This window comes from Oncorhynchus kisutch, linkage group LG18, assembly GCF_002021735.2.
Source record: "Oncorhynchus kisutch isolate 150728-3 linkage group LG18, Okis_V2, whole genome shotgun sequence".
Classification (NCBI taxonomy): Eukaryota; Metazoa; Chordata; class Actinopteri; order Salmoniformes; family Salmonidae; genus Oncorhynchus; species Oncorhynchus kisutch.
The window spans coordinates 64468196-64494607 of record NC_034191.2 but is presented as its reverse complement, the minus strand read 5'-3'; the positions used below and the strand labels follow the sequence as shown (position 1 = coordinate 64494607).

The 26412-nt window shown below is 43.5% G+C and overlaps 1 protein-coding gene across 2 annotated transcripts in view; it reads right to left on the bottom strand.

Moving 5' to 3' along the window:
* The window catches only part of neto1l (neuropilin (NRP) and tolloid (TLL)-like 1, like), a 172512-nt gene extending 146353 nt beyond the window's left edge, over nucleotides 1–26159 (bottom strand). For both annotated transcript variants that reach the window (XM_031796472.1, XM_020509044.2), the window contains exons 1-4: nucleotides 25260–26159; nucleotides 24598–24651; nucleotides 23768–23902; nucleotides 15389–15637 (exon numbers count right to left, since the gene is read on the bottom strand). In XM_031796472.1, coding sequence (XP_031652332.1) covers nucleotides 15389–15637; nucleotides 23768–23902; nucleotides 24598–24651; nucleotides 25260–25287 — 466 coding nt within the window. In that variant the 5' untranslated portion in view covers nucleotides 25288–26159. The remainder of the gene's footprint in view (nucleotides 1–15388; nucleotides 15638–23767; nucleotides 23903–24597; nucleotides 24652–25259) is intronic.
* Between the last annotated feature and the right edge of the window lie 253 nt (nucleotides 26160–26412).

The following is a 26412-nucleotide window of genomic DNA, read 5'->3' as shown; positions in this document are numbered from 1 at the left end:
AGCCAGGCTGACAGCATGACGGAGCAGCATCCACCACTGAGACAGGCTAATGGAGGGAGCCAGGCTAACAGCATGACGGAGCAGCATCCACCACTGAGACAGGCTAATGGAGGGAGCCAGGCTAACAGCATGACGGAGTAGCATCCACCACTGAGACAGGCTAATGGAGGGAGCCAGGCTAACAGCATGACGGAGCAGCATCCACCACTGAGACAGGCTAATGGAGGGAGCCAGGCTAACAGCATGACGGAGCAGCATCCACCACTGAGACAGGCTAATGGAGGGAGCCAGGCTGACAGCATGACGGAGCAGCATCCACCACTGAGACAGGCTAATGGAGGGAGCCAGGCTAACAGCATGACGGAGTAGCATCCACCACTGAGACAGGCTAATGGAGGGAGCCAGGCTAACAGCATGACGGAGCAGCATCCACCACTGAGACAGGCTAATGGAGGGAGCCAGGCTAACAGCATGACGGAGCAGCATCCACCACTGAGACAGGCTAATGGAGGGAGCCAGGCTGACAGCATGACGGAGCAGCATCCACCACTGAGACAGGCTAATAAAACTAAGAGCCACAGGCTACACTAGCTGTTATGAAAAGGAAAGGAGAGGAAAAAGGACAACAACAATGACAATGCTGAAAATGTCAATGCAGCATTCACTTAGAATGAGCATCGGCATCATGTTGAGTACTGCACTGCGTACACTCTCCTCGTTATGCAGTAAGAGAAAAGGCCTGAGTGGAAGCATTTTCTGTACAACATTTTAGGCCCTAGAACTATACCTACGATTAGGAGTTTTTCCTGGCTCAATGACATGGCTGGGAAAAACTATGGCCCCATAAAGGAAGGAAGCCAGAACAAAGAGAAAAGAATGACAGATGGAATGGGAGACCAGCCAGCTAATGTAGCAGGGGTATTTCAGTATGATGCAGCACTACACAAACACATTATGGTTTCTACCTGGTTTACTATACTGCAGAGAACCAGCCAAAACAACCACAGGCCCTTAACCCCCATAGCCCCATAGTAGGATAAGGGAAAGGCTGCCAGCTAGCTGCCAGCTAACCGCAGGGGCCGGGAGGCTTGGAAGCGCTAGCAGGCTAGCAGGCAGGCAGGTTAGCCAGCTCTCTGACTGATTAGTGGGGTAATTGGCTTGGGGAGGCAGCAGCAGCAGAGGTAAATAAAAAGGAAGGTGTGCTGCACGGTGGATAGTGAGCTAAGTTCTTCTGGGTGATAAACCCTGATTGGGCCTCCCCTTAGTGAGGGGTTGGAACAGATAAGGACCTGTGTACATTCTGTACTGCACACAGACAGTGTCTCATTCTGCACTGCACACAGACAGTGTATAAATTCTGTACTACACACAGACAGCGTATCCTTCTGTACTGCACACAGACAAAGTCTCATTCTGTACTGCACAGACAGTGTCTCATTCTGTACTGCACACAGACAGTGTCTCATTCTGTACTGCACACAGACAGTGTCTCATTCTGTACTGCACACAGACAGTGTCTCATTCTGTACTGCACACAGACAGGGTCTCATTCTGTACTGCACACAGACAGGGTCTCCTCTCACTACAGCAGGGGGTATCGGGTTGGGGGGGAGAAAGAAAGAGAGTAAAATTGGAGAGAAGGAAGATAGATAGAGGGTGGAGAGATAGAGGGAGAGCGAGAGTGAGAGAGAGGGTGACCGACCTCTCTCACAGCTGCAAGAGGTGATGTGCCTGCAATGCTAACTCTCTCCATCCATCTCGCCTCACTAAAACACATAGGGAGAAGAGAGGCTTCACACAGAGGCCCAATGTATTACTGTCACTCCCTCCAGATACCACCACAAGATACCAACACAAGACACACCAAATGAGACTGTCACGCATGCGCACACACACACACACACACACACACACACACCAACGCACACACATACACACAGACGCACACATCCACACACAGTGTGAATCAGAGGAAGACGAGAGGGGTTTCTAAAAAATAATCAAATTGAATAAGAGGTTTGTTTTTAACTGTCACTAAAGTCGATTTCCCTGTCTAGACAGTTATTACCGAAATGTCCCTTTTATTGAAATGAGTCCAAGGCAAAAATAGGCTTGTCTCTAAAACACACCACAATAATAGATCACTGAGGGGTGTTGAGTTGGGTTCCACCTTAGCCAGGGGCTTTCCTTTGCCAAACACCTCAGTCCGATTGCATTACTTTGGGAAATGACATTAGAGCTGCATAGAGCTGCATAGCTATGCATAACTCCACTGTGGATGACACATCTACACATTTACCTCCACGGGAAGGCACAAATGCTACAGAGAGACAAACATACAGTATAATATAATAGTACTGTTATTTAACACATGCTTTCACTCAAAGCAACCTAGCTACAAACATAAAGCTCAAATACAGTTTGCGCACACACAGTAAACGCACATCATGTAGTGACTATGTGGCCCCCAGATTTTTTAGGTGACCTTACCAGAGATTATTCCTGGTACCTCTGCAGGAACCAAACTGACAACTCTGGCATTACAATGACACTCTTATGGGGACTATCTTGACTAGAGGGAATATATTCCTGGAAAGGGGAGCGAGACATTTCAGGGGAGAGAGATACTGCATTCATAACTGCAGTGAAACGGTAATGAGAAGAAGCATTAGAGTGCAACATTAGGATGACGATTCTCAGTGTTTATAATAAATGAGGAGATGCTATGAATGCTCATTAGGAGTTGTATGCCCTTCATGCAGACCAACTCAGTTCACAGGAACAGGACCCAAGGTGGTTCTCTCTCTCTCTCCCTCCCACCCTCTCCCTCTTGCTCTGTCTCTCTCTCTCTCCCTCCCACCCTCTCCCTCTTGCTCTGTCTGTCTCTCTCTCCCTCACTCCCTCTCTTTCTCTCCCTCTTGCTCCACTCGTTCGTTCTGTCCACATTTTCCTGTGTTCCTTTGTAAGTCAGGCCCCGGCCCGTGCAGAGTCCTGGGCCCTGCAAATTAAATGAAAGTCCCAGTGCCTGCTTGCCGGCCTGCCTCAGGGGGAGGGACAAATGTAGGCTACATTCTTATTGAATTTTTGTGAAGCGCTCAGGAACAAGATCCACATCATTACTAAAGCCAAAAGAGTCATAACGCACTGTTTTTACTCTCTACCTTGTCCGTTATCCAACAAAATGGACAAATAGATAAAACATTCCTTCTCCCTCCTTTCTGCTCTCTTCCTCCTTCCTATGCCCTACTCTTTCTCTGCTCTCCTTCCCTTCTCTCATCTTTTCAACTCTGCTTCCCTCGTCATCTTGTCTCCTCTACCACTCTCTTCTCATATCCTCTCTGCTGATAGGAAGCTGCTGACTCTCCAGACTAGAGCTCCAGTCTTGTCCTGTTTCTCTCTTTCTTACCTTTCACACTGCCTCACGCCTCGCATCATGCCTTGCCTCACCTCCCCTGACATTTGTTTAACTAGATTCCCAAGTGCCATTCATCTCTCAAATTAAGGGGGGTGAAAGTGCGCTCGCTTGCTCACTTCAGCCGTCTCTAAATAATCATGAATGATTATCCCTTCTCCCTCAGCCAAGCTTACGATTGCTACTGTTCACGCTTTTAGTAACTTTATTAGAGAAAGAAGTAGAAAGACAAAAAGAAAAGTTAAGTTCCAACAACCTAAATGTCAAGGAAGTGTTTCGTCTTCATTCAATGACTTTATAGAAACTCATGAAACTGAGGGGGGAATGTTAACTCAGATTCATCCTCTCCACTTCTTTCAATGAAACCAAGGAGTGATGAGGGTCAATTGCTCCGGGTCAATTTAACAGTTTCCAGTTTGAATCCATCTAAGTCCAATCTCATGGAATTGCTTCCTGGACGATGGGGTCCATACATCCTATTCCAGCTCTAATATCCAACGTCATTGGACTGATTTCAATCCAATACGACTCCCAGTCCACATATAAAGGGGGTGGGGGTTGTAAATCCCATTGAGATGGATTCATTAGTAATGGCCTGACCCCCTAGCATCAGGAAACAATACATTCCCAGCAGAGAGCTGGAGATTAGGTTGGAAGTCATGATAGTGTGAGGGTTCATGAGCATGTTGACTATGATACATTTCACCTTGTGGGTCGTTCCACCAATTCAATTCGGTGTAACGTGGTCAAAAAAACACCGTTTGATTTCACCAAATTTCAACATTCTGTCATAAAGAGCACATGTTCAACTTCATAAAAAAAAAAAATTCTATCTCAAGAGGTTAAATAAGAAAATGCGCTAATTTAGCTAGTGCTAAATAAAGTAACAGAGTTGACTGTAACAGGGGGGATGATTTCATGTTGGAATGTTGTGTGCAACAGGAAGTGGTAGTTGAAAGCAAGCTTCACAATTTTTTTTTATTGTTAAAACATTTCTAACCTGACCCTCTATGGGTAACAGGGTTGACGGTTTCCACCACAAAACACCAGAAATTTTCCAAAAAGAGTAGAACCAGCTCACCTGCTTTTACACTATGATTTGACAATTAGTTTAATGTTTCTTTTGAAACACTTACTTACAAGCCCTTAACAAACAATGCAAAGTTTTTTTTAAGTAAGTAAGAGTCAATGTGCAGTGGTACAGGTTAGTTGAGGTAATTGAGGTAAAGAGCGAGTAACAGCAGTGTAAAAAAAGGCGCTCAACGCAAATATTCCCGGGTAGCCATTTGATTAACTGTTTAGCAGTCTTATGGCTTGGGGTTAATGAGCCTTTTAGACCTAGACTTGGCGCTCCGGTAACGCTTGCCATGCGGTAGCAGAGAGAACAGTCTTTGACTTGGTGGCTGGAGTCTTTGACAATGTTTAGGGCCATCTTCTGAAACCGCCTTGTATAGAGGTACTGGATGGCAGGTAGCTTGGCCCCAGTGATGTACTCTGTCGTACGCACTTCCCTCTGTAGTGCCTTGCGAAAGGATGCAGAGCAGTTTCCATACCAAACAGTGATGCAACTGATCAGGATGCTCTTGATGGTGCAGCTGTAGAACTTGTTGAGGATCTGAGGACCCATTCCAAATCTTTTCAGTCTCCTGAGGGGGAATAGGTGTTGTCGTGCCTTCTTCACGACTGTCTTGGTGTGTTTGGACCATGATAGTTTGTTGTTGATGTGGACATCAAGGAACTTGAAGCTCTCGACCTGCTCCACTACAGCCCTGTCGAAATCAATCACTAAATCACATGAAATAGATACTAATCTTCAGAAATGTTATTGACAAGCAACAAAATAACTTGGGCTTTACAATGACGGTGAAAACTTGGAGAAATGTTGGGGTTCAAAGGTTTAAAATGTTCCTAGAAGTCAGAGAGTGCACAGAGGGACATGTGAAAATGCAGAATTTTAGGTCTTTATTCATGTAAAAAAAAAATGATTTATTGAATTCTCCATGTGGTCTATATTAAAGGGCACTTCATTTAATATAACAGGCTTTTAAAATTCAATATTGGTGACCAATTTCTATTTAAAATATAAAAGGGAAAGAAAAGGACTATTTTTGTGGAACAACACTTGTATTAACACCACAGCTATGCAGCTACTGTAACTTTGTGACAGTTGCTAGGAAACCATTGCCACTTAATGAAGCATACATAGACAAACAGTTGGATAGATAAACTGAAATAAAATATGACATATTTCAGTGTTATTTAGTACTGCAAAAACAACACTACACTACCCACAAATCCCCCTCCTCCGAATTGTCCAAAGGACTCCACACTACAGCTATATCTATATTTAATTCCCAAACTCGGCCACGGAGCTACAAAAGAGATTTCACTTGGCATCCAGCAAAGCAGTTAAAAAGCTAAAAAGACCACATGAGATGTTTTTCTTCTCTGTGTGAAACAGTATTCAGACTAGCAGCAGTCTGGGGGAATCAGGGCTGCCTCGGTCTCTGCTTTATCAATGGCCCCATCTTCAAACACACACTGATCACAGTCAGGATGAGAGTGTGAGGGGGGAAGTGTGTGAAGAAGAGAGGTAGTGGTTTTATTTTCCCCAGCAAGGGCTTGCTGTCAAGGAACAGCACTTAATCTGTGGTAGCAGGGGGGGGGGGCTGAGGTCATAGTGGCCTGAGTGGAGTGTGAGGTAGACACAGACATATGCTGACACACAACTCATACACATGCACACACACACGCGCGCACACACACACACACACACACACATGCACTCACGCACACACACCCTGGGGATGCCACTCCTTCGATTTCAGGATAACCCCTTTTGGATTGCAGTTTGTTTTACTGCCTGTGTCAAGTGCTCTTTCATATTACTCATCAGCAGTTATCGTAAGGTTAGAGTGGAGGGTAACAACAGTGTCCCTTACTGCAGTGCCACAGAGATACAACCCATTCTGCACACTCCTATTCGATGTAGAACTGGAGTTATGTCTAAGGTTAGGGAGCACTGCCAGATCGTGACTGTCATCTTTCAGAGTGAAGAGTGTACAGTGCAGGCAGAGGTGACCGCAGCACTGCCAGAACAGAATAGGAAGGGAATTTATGAGGGTTTGTGGTTTGGGTAGCTGTGGCTGTATTTCAAATGGGCAGGCTGGGCAACCACAAGTCGTCCTTGGGAGAAGGAAGAAGGGAGGAAGGAACAGACAGGAGTTCACTGGCTCCAGAGCAGATTTAAGTATAGAGATATTTGTAGAGATATTTGCTGACTTGTATCAGAAAAGATTGTCAAACTGTAGCCTATAAGAAGTAAATGTAGCAATGATAGTGCTGTATTTACGTGCACGGTTACTCTTCCATTTGGCTGACAAACTATTCCCTAATCCCTTCTACAGTTATAATTCAGAGAGCATCTCTGGCTGATGATGCACTTGATAGTGTGATTGGAATGGAATGACAGTGAGTGTACTGCTGCACCTGCAGATGAAGTTTAGCACCTTGCGTACGTCAGAACCTAGCATGACTAGATTCCAGATACTTCCACCTCTACCTTAGTCTCCTCACTTCAACCTCATCGGCTGCTGTATCAGTGTTAGTCATCACTGTAGAATTTCTGTAAGCTCCCAAAACATGCTTTGAAGTATTTCCTATGCTTTTGTCGATTTGTATTCATGTTTGATTGCTACCGTCTAGGTTTATCTTTTATGGGATAACCAGTATAAATAAAGGATAAAAAGTGGAATGAGTTAAATCTACACCAAAATCCACAACATACTGTGAATAATTGCTGTTACATTGATTAGAATAGTGATACAGTATTATACAGTACAGTATACAGTACATCCAGTCCTAGTCATCTGCTGTACAGTATGAAGGCTGGGAGGGGGACTAATCTGAACCTTGGGGAGTGGCGGATCTCATAAAGGCTGTTATATCTTTCATCTCCAGATGATTGACAAAACGGAGCGGGACGGGATGACACGGTGAGTGGAAAAACCTGTGATTCATCACATTTGATCTATGTTCACTCTTCTCTTGTCTTCTCCTCTCCTATACTTATCCCCATCTCCACTCTCCTCAGGGCACTTCAGATGAAGTGAGGGAGAAGACAAGGCGAGGAAAAGGGGCAGAACAGTTCTCTCTCTCCTCCTCCCCCTTCGCTCCCCTTGCTTTTCATTCATCTTGAGTAGCCTAGTGTGAATTAGCATGTGCTAGCAGCATTAGCTAGGCAGAGGCAGATGTGAACCTCTCTCCACACAGCCAGACTTTGGAGCATCAAATTGAGTGAATTCAAGACTTTTATCTTCTTTAATTATGTAAATCATATGCCACAGATATTTCTTGTCAAGACAGACAGGAGCCATGTTATTTATGTATTTGTATCTCTTTCAGCAATATGAGAAGAGGCTTCACCAGTACACAGGAGTTTTTCAAAGACCACAATATTCTATTGAGGAAACATACACACTTCATCAACCTGACTATAAATGGACAATACCACTTTCCCCCCAATCTACACCCACCTTTTCACATGACCTCACTCACTCTATCTTACATAACTTACTGTATAGGTTCAATTGTCAATAGCAATCCCATTCCTTCTTCACCCCATTAAATCTAGTCTATCCATCTAGGATAAAATATCAATGTATTTGGGTGTATGGGAAATCCTTGTGTGTGGTGAAAATAGATATGTGTGGAGAAAAATGTATATACAGTTTATGAGGGTAAGGGATGGAAATTAAGCTTTGTTCAAATGTATAAAACAGGTTGTTTGGATCCTGGATGCTGATTGGTTGATAGAGAGGAGTTATAGCACCACAATCCCCCTATTCAGGTAATGCCTATTAACAGTTCCATTAGATTTATCAATGCGCATCCACTGTCCCACAGCCCAGCCAATTTACCAACTTAATCTTCCCTGGAAAAAAGTGTCTAGACAATAGTTCCACATGCTAATAGGCTAGCATTTGGTTTGCAACAGTTTGGGTTTGTCTAAACCTTCCTGTTTGCCTCTCTGACCTGTGGAACAATGTTGCAGACTATTTAGTATGACGGAAGGATGAAATAAAACAAATTTACACAATATAATAAAGTTTTTAATGAAAACATGTCGTTAATCTTTTTTAATATGTTGGCAACCGTTTTATAAAAGTAATAAGGCCCTCGAACCTGGGAATTATTGAGAATAACACCCTCCTAAGGTCTGTTTCCCCGGCCCTTGGCTTCACTTCGGGCCTAAGAACAGCCTTAGCAGGGAGTTATTCACATGATAATTCCCGGGTTCTCATGCCTTATTGCTTAAGTAAAACAGTATCCAAGGACAATGTTGTGGGTCAATGGCAATGAAAAACATTTATGGCAATGTATTTTGTGGAGGTAAAAAAGGATATAAACAGAACGTGAGATGCTCATAACACTTTTTTCACACATGGAACATGATTCTGCAGGTCAGTCTTTCAGAGCTGTGATGTTGGTGTTAAAATTCTCCTACATATCACGCTGCTTCAGGCAGTATTCCCTTCAGCCCTCGACAACGCACAAAATAAGTTGACAGTGTTATTAAACCCTGACCCAGCCAAGGGTATACATCATACAGCCTATAGGAGACCAGAGGGGATTTCAAATCATGGTTCGGTTTCGAAAGGTTGAAGTAAATCCACCCACTGCTCAGTTAATGGGAAACCAGCCCGAAGGTGATGCAAATTAAGAGTCAAGGCTTCTCACGGCACGCGGAGGGAGGTAATTGGGATGATTGTGTTCGACAGTACAGATTAGCCTGTCACGCTACTTCACCTTTCCTCTGCTACCCCCCTTCCTGTACCCCTGTAAACAACACAGAGAACTCGGATTGAAAGGTATCAAACTAAATCTCCACGCCGCTGGTTATATATTACTACAGCAACAAATATCGTTAGCCTCTCTGCCTGCCACCATTGCTGGAGGCTAGGAGCTGATAGCTTACTTTGTGTGCTGTCGGGAGAGGTTTAAACCCCAAAATTAGCAGATTAGTACTCAGCTGCAAAAAGACTGGGTTTGTGAGTACATTAATAGAATTTGTACGTCTGCTTTTATGGCAGGTTTGAAACCTGTTATGAAAACAGCAAATGCGGGGGAGGTGGATGAAATAGAGCAGGATGCTTTGAGAGTGGAATCTAACTCCACTCACTGCTTTTTAATAGATGCCTCGGATCTATTAACCATGTCTTTGACCATGTCTTTGAACATAACCATGTCTTTGAACATACTGTAGGTCCAGTAACAATACACAGATCATATTACATGGATGGAAGTGGAGACGATTTTGGGGTTGGAAAATCCTTGCGAGAATCAAAGACAATGGAGTCTAAAAGGTAACAAGTTAGAATCGTAACAGAAAAATACTCCTTGTAAACTCAGAACACCTTGGGGAGTTTCTAATCTCGTGAGACATTTCATTTTGTCTTATTCTGAAATAGATTTATAGAATTAACTAAAGGGTGGATTGGTCACTGGGAATTAGATGAGAGTTAATATTGGGAGAAGGTCACAAGAAATTAGAGTTGGGGTTACCAAACCTAAAATTACCTTTTTAAAATGTTGTAGTGCCGTGGTTTGGGGAAATCATGGAGAAGAGAGACCAGTCATTATGGGAGTGAATCGTTGGACTCGGTAGAGAGATAAATGTTGTCGTGTCTAAGGGTAGTATATGCTAAATGAAGGGCATATAAACAATGAGGTGGATTAAAACTAACGATTAATGATTGGAGGGAGGACAGTGGATTTATCAGTATCGAGCTTGGTTTGTAATTAAAATGTACAAGTTGCTGATTAAGATGAAGCATAGTGAAAGCTAACGAAATGTACACTTTCTCTTCAAGCAGAGGAGGGGGTGTCATTTTCTATCTCTTTGGAAGGATTAGGCTGTAAAATGAGCTCCCAGATAAGTAAGGCCTGGCCATGTGTGTGTTTTCACCATATGGTTTACCACACACAACAGCACACAAACACAATTTACTGATTATGAATATGGGTTACAGTTTTAAATGTTTGAAATGGTTTCTGAAGGACAGGGAAAGAAAGGGAAAGGAAATACTTAATGGTGTTGAGGCCTGATCAATCTTACTAGAAATAATGGACAATAGGATTTTTAAGTATAGTCTATTTTACCATTACGCTACTGGATACAATTATTTCTTTACTGGATACAATTACTTCCTTGTAGAGTTATCAAGAGTTGTAATTCTAATTGGCTGATAATAGCCTGAGTTGTTCATCTTTGATTTAACAGGCAGTGTGATTATGTCGGTTAGTGTTTCTGTATGTCACGTCCTGACCTTAGTTCCTTTTTTACGTCTCTATTTTAGTTTGGTCAGGGCGTGAGTTGGGGTGGGCATTCTATGTGTTGTTCTATGTTTTTGTATTTCTGTGTTTGGCCTGGTATGGTTCCCAATCAGAGGCAGCTGTTTATCGTTGTCTCTGATTGAGAACCATATTTAGGCAGCCTGTTTTCCCACTATGATTTGTGGGTAGTTGTTTTCCGTTTCTGTGTTTGCACCATACGGGACTGTTTCGATTTTAATTTCTTTCCTTCACTTTGTTCTTTTGGTATTTTCTCATGTTCTGAGTTATGGACACGTAGCACGCTGCATTTTGGTCCGATCCTTCTTACTCTGTTACACTGTATTTGTTTTCATACAAATTTCACCAGATTGGGGATGTTGTATTGTTGGGATTTCTCCCGAGAGGTTAGCGACATAACTCCCTGATCCGGTATCTGCTGTGAGGTAGACAGCATGATAAGGGGGTATTGGACAATTTGGAAAATGTTTTCAACAGTGTGTGTTTACGCTCTTTGGCATTAACATTGGGAGAGCGGAATAGAATGTGACTGGGGGTGGCTCATAAATTCAGGAAGTTGGTAATAGAGTCTCTTGGAAAAGGCACCACTCTATGTATATTGTTACAGGAGATAGCTCGTAGGAGAGGACAGCTAACTGCACAATATAGATTATAGAGACTAGTATGAAGTAAATTGAGTGTCACACAGACCCAGATCATGGTGGTAGTAGCAGAGATAGTATTGTCATTTCAGACACTATTGTCAACTTTTAATTAGGGGGTTGTCAAAGAAGGTATAATACTTAAAAGGAAAGCCACAAATTCCTGTATACAGGAGGCCACATCAACGGAAGGGAAGTTTGCTGTAATAATATCATCAAATCTCCTGAAGAGTGTGATTAAGGAACATATGACTCAGAGTTTGTTAGGTTGGATACTATTCCAATGCCACCACAGGACTCATGCCACATAAAGAGTTAAGCTGGAGACCGATGGGAGTACCAGGTGCTGTTATTCACGTCACAAATGAGTAATTTGGCCATACTGGGAGAGTCTAGGTTGTTCTATTGTCAGTAAATTACCCATGCGTTGCAGTGTGTATCTTCCCAGTTGAAAGAGGCACACTGTAGACTCCCTCGGGAGAGCACACCTACTAGAGCCGGGAGACAAGGTGTGCTTGAAGGTCCATCAACCGGGTACCTTTCAGCCCAGGTGGACCAGACCCCACACTGTCCTACTAGTGACTGACACAGCAGTGAAGGTGTCGGGAAGGAAGGCCTGGATCCATGTGTCCCAGGTGAAAGCTGCACCAACACCTACTGACTTGGGAGAGGCCGAGCAAGATGGAGAGGCTAGAGCAGGATGGAGAGGCTAGAGCAGAATGGAGAAGCTAGAGCAGGATGGAGATGCTAGAGCAGGATTAGAGAGGCTAGAGCAGGATGGAGAGGCTAGAGCAGGATGGAGAGGCTACAGCAGGATGGAGAGGCTAGAGCAGGATGGAGAGGCTAGAGCAGGATGGAGTTGCTAGAGCAGGATGGAGAGGCTAGAGCAGGATGGAGAGGCTAGAGCAGGATGGAGAGGCTAGAGCAGGATGGAGAAGCTAGAGCAGGATGGAGAGGCTAGAGCAGGATGGAGAGGCTAGAGCAGGATGGAGAGGCTAGAGCAGGATGGAGAGACTAGAGCAGGATGGAGAGGCTAGAGCAGGATGGAGATGCTAGAGCAGGATGGAGAGGCTAGAGCAGGATGGAGAGGCTAGAGCAGGATGGAGAGGCTAGAGCAGGATGGAGAGGCTAGAGCAGGATGGAGAGGCTAGAGCAGGATGGAGATGCTAGAGCAGGTTTTGATAGAGGAGGTGATGATGGAAAAGAAGGAGTGTAGATCACAATGTAAAAAGGGCAGTAACGTGGGGCCTCGGGACATTTTTAGTTGGGGTAGTGTTTGTGCCACTCCAAGGGGAGAAGATAATTTTTTTTAATTTTTTTTTATTTGACCTTTATTTAACCAGGCAAGTCAGTTAAGAACACATTCTTATTTTCAATGACGGCCTGGGAACAGTGGGTTAACTGCCTGTTCAAATAACACTTTATATAGAGTGGATAGCTCGATACGAAGATACTCGAGTTCATTGGGAGAGGGTAACATCAAAAGTTGCGGAAGCCGTGAGGGTAACTAATCATAAAGGCATGGTGATATGGGTGGTTCCATTTGAAAATAGATCTAGTGTCCTAGATGTAGGATGTTCTGATAAGGGGATGGTTCTCTTACAAACAGGAATTTGGAAAGAATGCAATGGAACAGATAGTTGAGGAATGAAACCAGATTCTTGTCCCTCCCTCAACATGGCATTGTGTGCGATAGACTCCAGTTGAAAGAATAGTAGTTAATAACCTTCAAGTTAGTGTGGGCAGAGGACAAAACTTCTGAGAGTTCTACGACACAGGACGTTCTACAGAAACGAAAGAGAGGGAATTATATTGGAGCAAGAGGTTTTACTTATCTGTCACTCTGTATTACCCAACACCAACAGGAATGAAATGGTCGAGGAAGATTTTAGATAGTGAGAGACCGAGGACCTGGGGAGAAATAGCTTGTTGGGGCAATCAGACCCTGGACGATATTACGCAAAGAGAGTATAATGACCAGATAGTCTTTATTGGCTTGAGGAAAGTGAGGGTACAACAATTGAGAGGGTTGCCACAGATCCATGTATACAAGAAGCTGTATTCCCAGAGAAAAACCTTGCAGTAGTGGTGGCAGCCCATCTGTTGCAGGAGACGATCAGGAAGCATGTGACCCAGAGACATGTAGAACTGGACACTCTCTCAACCCCACTGCTCTCTCCTCCATGTCAAAGGGCAGATAATCCATTGACATACCTCCCAGAGAACGGGGACCAACACACGGTAAGAGGAATTTGTAGAGGGATTGCATAAAAACAACCTTTAGGCCCTAAAAACCTATGTCACACATAGGGTTTTCACATGGGGTGGGGATGGGTATGCCGTGGGATGAGAGATGTGATCCAGATCTGAGTAATGGTCATTATTGCCCGCCAGTCCCTACTGTAGCACAACATAAGAAGGCAATAGATAAGCTGGTCAGGAAAACATTGGGAGAGGACTGGGGAAAAGGCAGGGAATATCTCATAACCTCAATCATAGATCTAACGGGTAAAGCCGGTGATGAAAGTTACTGACAGTGACAGAGTTAAAGCGGTAACAATACTTCTGGCTGTTACATTGGGAGTAATAACAAAAGAGACTTAAGGTTGTGGTATTGGACAATTGATCAAATAAGGTGGATGTTGGAATATGCGGTATGGGCAGTGTTGGCAGTTACGGGGGTAGCTCTGATGGCATTGTTTGGAATCCATATAGTAAAAGCTTTGTTGCTGAAACGCACATATAGTGCAGATTTGCCACAAGAGGAGGTGAAATTGATTCAGGCTACGGCTCACGTCTTTAGGGTAGCTTAGGAGGTGAACGCAGTGAGGAGGACTTGGCTGAAAAACATCTCTTGTGATCCTGTAGCCCTTGATGGAAGACTGAGAAAAAGCATTAGGGGGATATTTAGTTTATAAATGTATCTACATAGATGCTTATGATAATCAGTAGAAATTAGGATTGCTTTAACTTCATGTTTATTTATTTATTTTTTCTAGTATTTTTTTTCTTCTCTATCTATCAAGTCTGTTTCTATCACACTCTCAGATCTAGAGAAAACCAATGAAGAAGAAAGTCTACAGCAGGCAGTTGAATGATTGTTTAATGGTATTAAACAATAAGAAGGATTTATGCTTTAATACGGGGGGGGGGGTGATGGATTCTATCAAAATGTAACATGTTTCAAGATAAACTGTAGTTTGTTTGTATCCTGTTTAGTGAGTGATTACTGTGAGTATAAATGGAGTTTAGGCCATGAAACTGTGTGTATACTAATTTAGAAAAGTTGACCTAATCAGATAAGAGGAAATTGCCTAGGATCAGAGAGCAGGGTCTGGCCCAGAACAGAAGATGGACGGGGTGTGATTCTGACTATCTGGCTAAACAAAGAGAGGACCATGGACATTCCACAGGGGAAAAGAGGGAAACTCATTGGGGTTATAAAATGTATAGCTGGGGAGGTGACGCCTATAAGGGAAGAGTATAAAATGTGTTGTGAGCTTTCTAAATGTATGCACTCAGCTGACTGTATCCTTGGTATTAAACACTTGAAACGTCTCGTGAGCTTTTGGTCTCAATTACTTATAGTAAAGAAGTTGCATTGACATTTTTCTTTTTAACCATGCTAAGGAAATATATGGTGTTGCTTAGCAGAGAGGGTGTGAACAGACTGTTGATGAGGTTTCTGAGAGCCAATGTTTGCATTGGGGCCATATCCACATAGCTTCTCAGAGTAGGAGTGCTTATCTAGGATGTGTCCATATAATCTTATTTATTATGAACTAAAATCACTCCTACCCTGAGACGCTTTGTGGATACTGAACTAGCCTCTTTGCAGTGTCAACACCATCCTGCTGTTGCAATTGGGCATGTTGCGATTGGGCATGTTGCGATTGGGCATGTTGCGATTGGGCATGTTGCGATTGGGCATGTTGCGATTGCCTAGCTGAAGGTAGTGTGGATACTTTGTATCGGTTGTTACCTGCAGTGAAGTTGTAGTTGGCTGAAAATCCAATTGCCTCCAGTTCGGCATCAGAAACAAATTTTATCCAGAGGTACCGTCCACTGCTCCTGATGAAGGGAGGGATGGTCTGGCCACAGTAGCGCCCGATTATTGGGGAGAAGCCAAAGGGGCCGTCTCGCACCTCAATGTTGTCAAATTTACATTCCCATGAAGGCTCTATAGAATACCTCTCATCAAAGAAAAGATCGATACACAGCCTCGGAGGAGCTGGAGGAGACAAAGAGAGTAGATAGCACAGATAAATATAATGCTCAAACTGTGTAGCATATTACACAACACAGTACATCTATAAGGCATATAAGGCAAAACATGGAGAACAAATGAAGTGCAATTAAACAGCGTGCAATTAAGATGAAGCTTTCTTATGGTAAATGCCCATTGGGGGTTTACTCATTGAGTCATTTTGCAATGCAATTGAAATAGATACTCACTGTAAGTTGTCTTAAATTAATGAACTACTATGTGGCTTAGATGACTGAACTACTAAGAAAATCTGAATCTTAGAATCCCTGTGTTTTATTAATTTATTGGTGAAGGACTTTCCAAGTATTCCAAGCAAATAAATCATACAGTAATGAATATAACTGATCCCTGGAGGAGGAAACGAGGCATAACATACTATGGGGAGTCAACGACCAATTATACTCACCTGAAGAAAACTGAAATCACACCCAAAGGGCCAATGGATGCTGAGCCCGACCTCGGAAGTCCCGCCTTCCTGGCTATAACACCAGGACTCACATGAATTTCCTCAATTCCGTACCAATCTTCAACAAGCCCAAACCCCTTGACGGCCAAAATATGTTATACCTCATTCCCTCTTTCAGGGAACAGTAGTTATATTTATAACGGCACATTCCCTTTCATTCCCTTTCACACTGGGTAGAACATACATCTGGGTATAACTGGGTATATATCTGGGTAACATACATCACGCTCCAAGATGGCTCAGAGAGTACCAAACCAGGATGCCCACGCTAACCCAAGCACACACAGGTTCCAGCGGCTCCAAAAAGGGTTTACAGAAGCCACCTTTTCCCCTAATACTTAGCAGCGAAGCCTGAACTGTCAGAGCCTCATGAGGACTCAACTGTCAGAACCCTATATAGGGAACCAGAAGCTGCTGCAACTTAGCTATGCGCACTGACACGCTGCCACAGCAGCCCAAGTCCCATTGACCCCACGGTTCCAAGAAAAATACTTACCTTGAAACGTCAGAACTGTTCTGTTGTTTTGAACCACAAGAGAACACCTGTGGTGACTTGTTAAAATGCACACGCACTCTGCAAAGCACCGACCAGAGTCGATGAACCAGGAAACCTACAGTAACCTGATAACTGTGTACTTGCGCACTGCCACCGCAGCCCAAGACTCAAACCCAAGGGGAACTGTGGTAACCACACAGGGAGCAGTTACATCCAAGCGATAAAAGTCCGTGTTGCCCAGCAACAGCCCCAAAACATCACTGCTCTAGAGGAGATCTGCATGGAGGAATGGGCCAAAATACCAGCAACAGTGTGTGAAAACCTTGTGAAGACTTTTGACCTCTCATTGCCAACAAAGGGTATATAACAAAGTATTGAGATAAACTTTTGTTATTGACCAAATACTTATTTTCCACCATAATTTGCAAATAAATTCATAAAAAATCCTACAATGTGATTTTCTGGATTTTTTTCTTCTCATTTTGTCTGTCATAGTTGAAGTGTACCTATGATGAAAATTACAGGCCTCTCTCATCTTTTTAAGTGGGAGAACTTGCACAATTGGTGGCTGACTAAATACTTTTTTGCCCCACTGTATGTTGGGAACGCCAACTGGTTGCAAAACAGATATCACCAATTGTCATGCCACTGAATAATACCCAAGAAGCCATCACACCGCTAGTGAAGTGAGCACACACACCGGTAGGCAACTCTTGTCCTTTGCCGTCATATGCCGGGGAGACAGCCTCCACAATCCAATGAGAAAGACCCTGCTTCGAAAGTGCCCTACCATGAGCTGGATTAGCGAAATAGACAAAAAGCTGGTCACAAACACGGATATCCTTCGTCCTATCCATATACCGGCGGAAAGTGCGAACCGGACACAAGCCATGCAACCTACGTTGTTCACCGGAAGCAAACAAAGGAGGTGAGAAAGGGAACAGCTCGAAAGCCAGGGACCTGTAAGACATAGGCATAACCTTGGGAGCAAAAGCTGCATTAGGTCATAACAGAACATGGAGGGTGTACTGATAGCACGCGGAGATCTCCAACGTGCTTGGCCAACGCCAAGGCCATGAGTAGGGCGGTCTTGTAGGAAAGGACCTTCAGGTGTACACCAATGGTTCAAACAGAGGCTCAGACAGAGCATCCAGGACCAAAGCCAGGTCCCAGGCCATAGGCTTAGACACTGGTCTGAGCCAACGCACGGTTTACAGGATCCGCACCACCAAAGGATGAGCCCCCGATGTAGAGCCATCCATCCCTACATGACACGTCGAGACGGCTGCCATATAAACCTTCAATGTGGAAAAAGAAAGGCCCTGCTCAAAACGCTCTTGCAGAGGCATCAAAATGTCCACCAAAGAGCTCTGAGAAGAGGAATCTCCTTTAACCTAACTCCAACCGCGTGCCACTTAAAAGTATATAGACTGTATAGTCGTAATCCTGTTTGAGGGTAAACTCCTAGCCGTTAAATTCAACCTTTTAGAGGCCAAACAAACAGATACTTTATCTGCGGTCATGCGTGCCAAACTCTCCCATGCCCCCGAGACAATAGATCCCAATGACACAGAACCATCCATGGGTCCCTGCCCAACAGGTAGATGATCTCCGGGAACCAGGGTTGTCTGGGCTAACAGGGAGCCACCAGAATCAACAACAGACTCTCCTGACGGACACTCCCCAACAGACGAAAATGCGTGTCAGCCCTTCTGAACCGGTCCCATATCTTTGGCAACCCCCCAGAGGTGCTGTCCCCACTCTGTAGCGATAGGACCCCCCCCCCCCCTGGAAAGTAGATCCGCACCCACAGGTTTAGGAGAGAGAGAACGCATCTGTCGTGATCACCCTGCGGGACACTACCTGGCCCATGAGAACCCCCTGCAACAGCAGTTGCGTGTCGCTCCAAGAAGTCAACGCCCTTAAGCACGACGAGATACCTTGAGCAACCGATGGCAGTGGCAGGATACATTCAGACGTGTAGCAATCACCCAGCGCTGAAACAGACACATCAACAGAAGAGACACCACAGCTATCATAGAGGCCACCAGACCCAATAACCTCAGGCACAAGCGAAAAGGCACCGAATGCCCAAGCTGAAACCGTGCCAGACAGAGACAGAATGTGACCCTCCTCTGCTGGGACAAAACCGCATGACTCAGAACCGAGTACAGAATGAGACCCGGCAAAGTGTGAGCATTTTGAACTTGCAAACCTTGAGATGCTTATTTAAAACATGCAACTCTAGAATGGGATGCAATTTTCCATCGCTCTAGGGAACTAAGAAGTACCGGCTGTACCAACCGCTCTGCACTTCTGACCACCCGTATAGACTGCTTTTGAAGGAGACAAAATCTCTTCTCTCAAGACAGGTGCTCGTACTTTGGAAACTGTTGACGTGATGACACCACGAAAGCAGGAGGCACAGCGACCTGCAGACTATTCACACTTGTCTCTGTCCTCATCACGCATGGTGAAACTGCTCATGCCCGCGGAGAATGCTGCCAGTCTTCCATTCATTATCTCCTGAAGGGGCAGAGGGCCACCCTGAGGACTGGGATAAAATCATTTTTGTCAAGCTTGTTTTCATATCTGCCACTCTTGAAAACTGTTCGTCAGAATGTGGGGAAGGAACGGTTTTTATTATGTCCACACCTGGATGACACCGCACTCTTGATACTAGAGGTCGACCGATTATGATTTTTCAACGAAGATACCGATTATTGGAGAACCAAAAAAAGCCGATACCGATTAATCAGTCGATTTTTATATATATATTTGTAATAATGACAATTACAACAATACTGAATGAACACTTACTTTAACTTAATATAATACATCAATAAAATCTATTTAGTCTCAAATAAATAATGAAAACATGTTCAATTTGGTTTAAGTAATGCAAAAACAAAGTGTTGGCGAAGAAAGTAAAAGTGCAATATGTCCCATGTAAAAAAGCTAACGTTTAAGTTCCTTGCTCAGAACATATGAAAGCTGGTGGTTCCTTTTAACATGAGTCTTCGATATTCCCAGGTAAGAAGTTTTAGGTTGTAGTTATTATGGGACTATTTCTCTTTATACCATTTGTATTTCATATACCTTTGACTATTGGATGTTCTAAAAGGTACTTTAGTATTGCCAGCCTAATCTCGGGAGTCGATAGGCTTGAAGTCATAAACAGCGCAATGCTTGAAGCACCGAGAAGAGCTGCTGGCAAATGCAGGAAAGTGCTGTTTGAATGAATGCTTACGAGCCTGCTGCTGCCTATCACCGCTCAGTCAGACTGCTCTATCAAATCATAGACTTAATTATAATATAATAACACACAGAAATACGAGCCTTAGGTCATTAATATGGTAAAATCCGGAAACTATAATTTTGAAAACAAACCGTTTATTCTTTCAGTGAAATACGGAACCGTTCCGTATTTTATCTAACGGGTGGCATCCCTAAGTCTAAATATTGCTGTTACATTGCACAACCTTCAATGTTATGTCATAATTATGTACAATTCTGGCAAATTAATTACGGTCTTTGTCAGGAAGAAATGGTCTTCACACAGTTCGCAACGAGCCAGGTGGCCCAAACTGCAGCATATAGCCTGACTCAGCTTGCACAGAACGCAAGAGAGGTGACACAATTTCCCTAGTTAAAAGAAATTCATGTTAGCAGGCAATATTAACTAAATATGCAGGTGTAAAAATATACTTGTATATTGATTTAAGAAAGGCATTGATGTTTATGGTTAGGTATACATTGGTGCAATGACAGTGCTTTTTTCGCGAATGCGCTTGTTAAATCACCCATTTGGCGAAGTAGGCTGTGATTAAATGAGAAATTAACAGGCACCGCATCGACTATATGCAACGCAGGACAAGCTAGATGAACTAGTAATATCATCAACCATGTGTAGTTAACTAGTGATTATGTGAAGATTGATTGTTTTTTATAAGATACGTTTAATGCTAGCTAGCACCTTACCTTGGTTCCTTGCTGCACTCGCATTAACAGGTAGTCAGCCTGCCACGCAGTCTCCTCGTGGAGTGCAATGTAATCGGCCATAATCGGTGTCCAAAAATGCAGATTACCGATTGTTATGAAAACTTGAAATCGGCCCTAATTAAATCGGCCCTTCCGATTAATCGGTCAACCTCTACTTGATACCCCTGAACATGAGGAACCTTGGTTAGAAACAATGTATTATTGTGATACCGCTGTTCTGATACCCAGCTCCCACCAGGTTTGGGGACTTAGGCAACCAGCAACTTGCCCCCATTGACCGAGCCACTCGGGAGCATTATTGCCACAGTAGATGCTTGAGATGGAGGGCCCTGAGAACACGCCCCCTGCCCTGGCCTCCAGCTAGGGACGCCAGGTCTGCTTCTTCCACGCCACAGAAGAATCTGGTTTCACCCCGCTCTCCTTCAACTCAGCATGCCCAGAAAGGGCCTGGACCTTTTCTTTCACGCCTCAGGAACTGCCGAACCGCTCTTGCGAATGATTTTAGTTGGAAAACGACCTGTAGAGCTGCGTCCTGCTTTTGTTTCCTCTTTAAATGGGCCTGTCAAGACTCCATAGCCAAGCCAAACGACCTTGTTGGCAAAACTGTCTCATCCAAATATATCCGCATGTGCCTCTCAGCAATCCGGGAATACGTCAACCAGAGGTGGCGCTGAACCACAACTGTCGCCCACTATACTTTTCCCCACAGCCACAACAGTACAGCAGGACAAAATCAGCCTTAGCACGGATTCCGTCAAGAAGCTCTGAAACTGGTTTCCCTGCCTCCACGGTCTTATTCTGCTCCTGCAGCAAATCGATATGATACATCTATAGCATTGTGACCACATTCAATGATCGGGATGCCACAACCTTAGGCTGGTACACTTTGTCCAGCTGATCCACGAGAACCGGCAATGTTTATTTGGAAGCACAATGCTAGGATTAGCACCCTTGTTAACCTCTGGAGCTAAGTAACTCACCAGCTGTGTAAACGAGCCTCCATACCCTCTATACCTCCATACCCTCTAAATTCATGAACTCGCCATAACCTAGCTTTCCTGGCTGAATGAGGGGAATCACAGGTCGCCTTTAGCTCACTGGCAAAATCTTTAAACAGGGGTAAGCGACGCTTCCCAGCTGCAGGGATAGAAGGTAAATACCTTCCCCCAAACCTGGAGGAACACCGATGTGGGGTAGAAGATGGCCAATCCACCCCCAGTTGATCTGCAGCCCTACGACACAGTTCCATCAAAGGCGCATTAACCACCAATGGTTCACTCTCCCCCGCAGAGTCCAAAGCCAGGGCTTTAGGCTGCTCCAGACTGATGTCGTCCCATTCACAGTCTGAAAACCTTCCAGAGCAATCTAGGGATAGTGTATCATCCCAGGAATCCGGACTCTGAACGCTGCCAGAGAAACCGGAATGAGCCTCACTCTGGGATGACACCCCTATCAACTCCGACCACCGCTGCTGCTCTCAGACAACCCCATTCCCGAGGTCGCTTCACCGGAAGACCCTTTAACAACACCCGGAGACACAGGTCACACAAAGTGGTCTGACTCAAAGCCTCCTGAGTGTGTTTCCACCCAAGGCAAACAGGACAGCACCCGTGAGTATCTTTAATTTTCCCTAGGGCACGGTCAGAGGTTCAAACTTGGATGGTTAGCATTTTTTTTAAACTTACTCTTACCACTGGCCATCTTACTCATGCAAGGAAGCACTGCCTATACAAGCAGGGCAGAAAGTACTGTGTTTTAAGCAAACACAAATCCTACCCAAGCAAGGAAGCATTAACTACACAAGTAGAGCATACGGTAAATGGTTAGCTTTTAGCAAACTCAAAAACCGCTAACAAGACCCAAAACTCACAACATCTAGGGGGACGAGTACTCTCTCCCCACTAACAGACACCTCAGGTGGAGTCAAATCTCATAGTTTGCATAACACGTTCTTCCTTCAGGCGAGCCGAAGAGCGAAGAATTTAGGAAATGGATGCAAGCCCCGATGTTATAGCCAGGCTTCTGAGGGTAGGCTAGGCATCCATTGGCCAGGTTGGCGTGATTTCAGTTTTCTTCAGGTGAATATGATTGGTCGTTGACTCCCCATAGTATGTTATACTGTGTGACCGACTGATAGGGAACCTTATATTTCTATCTTAATTATCAGTAGGCTATTGGTAATGTCCAGTGGCCTCGATCGACAATGATCTCACAAGCTTACACTTGGTCAGGTCTGGATGGTGGATCGGGCTAAAAGTCTGGCCCATCATACACATTTCATCTATAAATCCAGTTCAAACCATAACCCAGATGTTACTGTTGCAGCTAGTATGGTTCCTCCAGTCCAGTAATAGAGTCTCTCTGTAGAGATGATCTTTCATGTATTCATTTAGTTAATATCATTAGGGCCTTAACCTAATCTCCTCCACTGATTAATCAAATATCAACCTCCCAGAACGTAAATTAAAATGACTGAGATTGCAACTTGTTGTCTGATTTCATTACCATCATCAGACAAACATCAGCAGCACAGCAACTAAACTGGCCAATCCCATCAGTAATTACTGTGAACACATATCTCAATATCTGGTCCAGATTTCCCTCTGAAACATGAAGAGATACATCCACTCACAGAGCAACTTGAGCTCATCCATAATCACGGAAGCCTGAACTCAAGTAGACAGCGAGGAGTTAAACAGACAGATGGTTTTAATTTCTCACCTGGATCTAAGATTATAAAGATGTGAGGACACTATTATTTTTAAAAAAAAATTTTTTTTACCTTTATTTTACTAGGCAAGTCAGTTAAGAACAAATTCTTATTTTCAATGACGGCCTAGGAACAGTGGGTTAACTGCCTGTTCAGCGGCAGAACGACAGATTTGTACCTTGTCAGCTCGAGGATTAGCAACCTTCCGGTTACTAGTCCAACGCTCTAACCACTAGGCTACCCCTATATGTTACATGCTGTAAGATCAAGGTTCCTGAAACACTATTTAAGAGTCTGTATTCCTTATTCGTGGTGGTCTATTGAAACATTCCTTATTTGCTTGAAGAATGTCAACCCATGATCTGAACAAAAAACTTAGATGGCTTTATAATGATGTTAGTTACTGTGAAAGCTATTCACCTTCAATAATGTAAACACACTCCACTTCTGGGGGGTATTTGCTGGGGTAGTTGGGAGAAGTGAACAATCCCCCGTCTCCTTCTTTCACCCAGGTGCCACATTGTCCTGCAGGCTTCACTCCTGAATTGTTTTTCACTGAAAAAAACAGTAGCAGAGTGAAGTGGATTAGACAGACAGACAGACAGACAGACAGACAGACAGACAGACAGACAGACAGACAGACAGATCCAAAATGATTGGCACCTTTGATAAAGATGAACAAAAGGACAGTATAAAATAAATCATACAAACACTGAGATTTATTGTATGCTCCAAGAAATCAGAAAATATATAATTTTATACTAATGCAATTGCTCAGAGAAAGATTTGTTTAACAATTCATATTTTTTTCTCACAAAAAGATAGCAGTCAAAATTATTGGCAGCCCTGTTTTCAACACCTTTCAATACCTCACCTTGCTAGGATAAACGCACTGAGCCTTTTCTAAAATGTTTTATGAGATTAGAGAACACATTGGGAAGGATCTAATCTCATAAAACATTTTAGAAAAGGGCTCAGTGCAGTTATCCTCGGAAGGTGAGGTGTTGAAAACGGGTGCCAATAATTTTGACACCTATCTTTTTGAGAGGAAAAATATGACTTGATAAATAAAAAATCTCTTTCTCTGAGCAATTGTGTTAGTATAATATGATATAATTTTCTGATTTAGCTGAGAATACAATATAGCTCAGTATTTGTATTATTTATTTTATACTGTCTTTTTGCTCATCTTTATCGGGGGTGACAATAATTCTGGACTTGACAATATGCAGTTATAGAGTGCATTATACCTGCTTCCTTCTTCGTTGCCCCAGACAACCCAAGTATGAGTAGACTTGCAACAACTGCAACAAGAAACAAATACATTTTGGTAGTATATCCGGCCTAGCGTAAAATAGGCCTACTCTGAAGATATCAAAATACAAGGATATGGGCCTTTAAAAAAAATCGAGTTTACCATTAAATAAATACAACCTCAAATTAGATTAATTTTAAACCAGTTAATTAAATCCCTAAAGTTTCTGAACTTGTTTTTATAGAATTGGATGCGCAATCAAGAGGCACGCATAATCTACCTATTACACTGTTTGATACAGCAGACCTCAGGCAACACATAACTGGGCTTCTACGCACAATTCATCATACAGATGGAAAAAAGTGTAGGTTATACATGCAATCTTCAGGCTAAATACCATAATGTATACATCCGCATGCAATGCTATGTAAAAGTAGCCTACACATGCGGTTTGAAAAGGTAGGCTATACTATAGAAATTGTGAAGGGGTATGAGTGCATGGATATCAAATTCGTTACACAACTGGACTGACAACTACAGGCAACCACAATGGTACGTCAATTCATAAACTCAAGAATATTGTGCTTACAACTCAATGAAGGTTTTGTGGTATAGGCGCAAGACAGTAAAGTCTGTTCAATATAAGTGGTGACTTACCGTGAAGGAGGCTGTGCCCATGTACCATGTCTGTACCTTTCACAAGGGGCTTCACGCTCAACTAATTCCATTTAGATTAAGGAATACTTCAAGAGGAAACGATTGAGATTTAAGGGAATTGCGAAATGGACAGCGTACCGAAATACCAAAAATTAAATAAAAATACAATTGATAAGCCGACAAATATCTTCACCTCAGTTAGACTTTAATTTCTTGAATGAGAAGATGAAAATTCCAGAGAGAGAAAAATCGCAACTACTAGTCACCAGTTTCATATAAAACCAAAAGCAAGTCTAAACATTCGCCCGATTTCCATCCAAACGTTTCCAGAACCTTTTGGTGGTTCTGATGCACTGACCAGATTAATAGGTCCGTCATCGGCCTTCTCTGATCGCTCCACCTTTACAATCTAACGATGAAACAGATATAGGGAGAAAAAGCAGCTTTGGTTATTTTTCTTCAATCCCTTTATCTGGAAACAAAAATCCTAATGACGCGTGGGTATCCATCCTCCTAAACGCATTCTCCGAATTGTTTTCACTGAGATGCGTAAAACCCCGGCTATCAAGTTCGACAGCAAAAGTCGTAACGTAAAGAAGAATTGTGTTTATCTCATCCTTTCTTCATCGATTCCCTCAAGCGATGGATAGTGTTCGTGGAGCATTCTCCATTCTTCTCTAGCGACTGGCTGGTCTCTCTCGCGCTCTCTCTCTCTCTCTCTCTCTCTCTCTCTTTGCACCCACCAAGAAGAGTTAATGGATATTGTCGCCCTCCTCCAAACGTTGATCATCCATTCATTCCTACAACTACTGGACTAACCTATAAACCAACCTAATTATAATTGGACCACACTCATACAAATATACGAAAACGACTTTGTTTCACGAATATAATCCAACTTCCCCGATATAACGCCAATGAGGAGTAGAAAAAAGTACCGGGAGAAGGTGGTGGAGTGTTTCTTTAAAATGCTCTCTCTCTGCAAGCAGACTGCAGAATCCAACACCTCAGTCGGAAGGGCACTGAGCGAAAATGTAAAAGGTAAGCAGAAAAACGCACATTGCAAGAGGAAATTGAAGAAACAAGCAGAGCAGATAGATGCCAGGATACTGTAGACTATATTAACAACTCCAGGCAGCAACACCTACAGCAT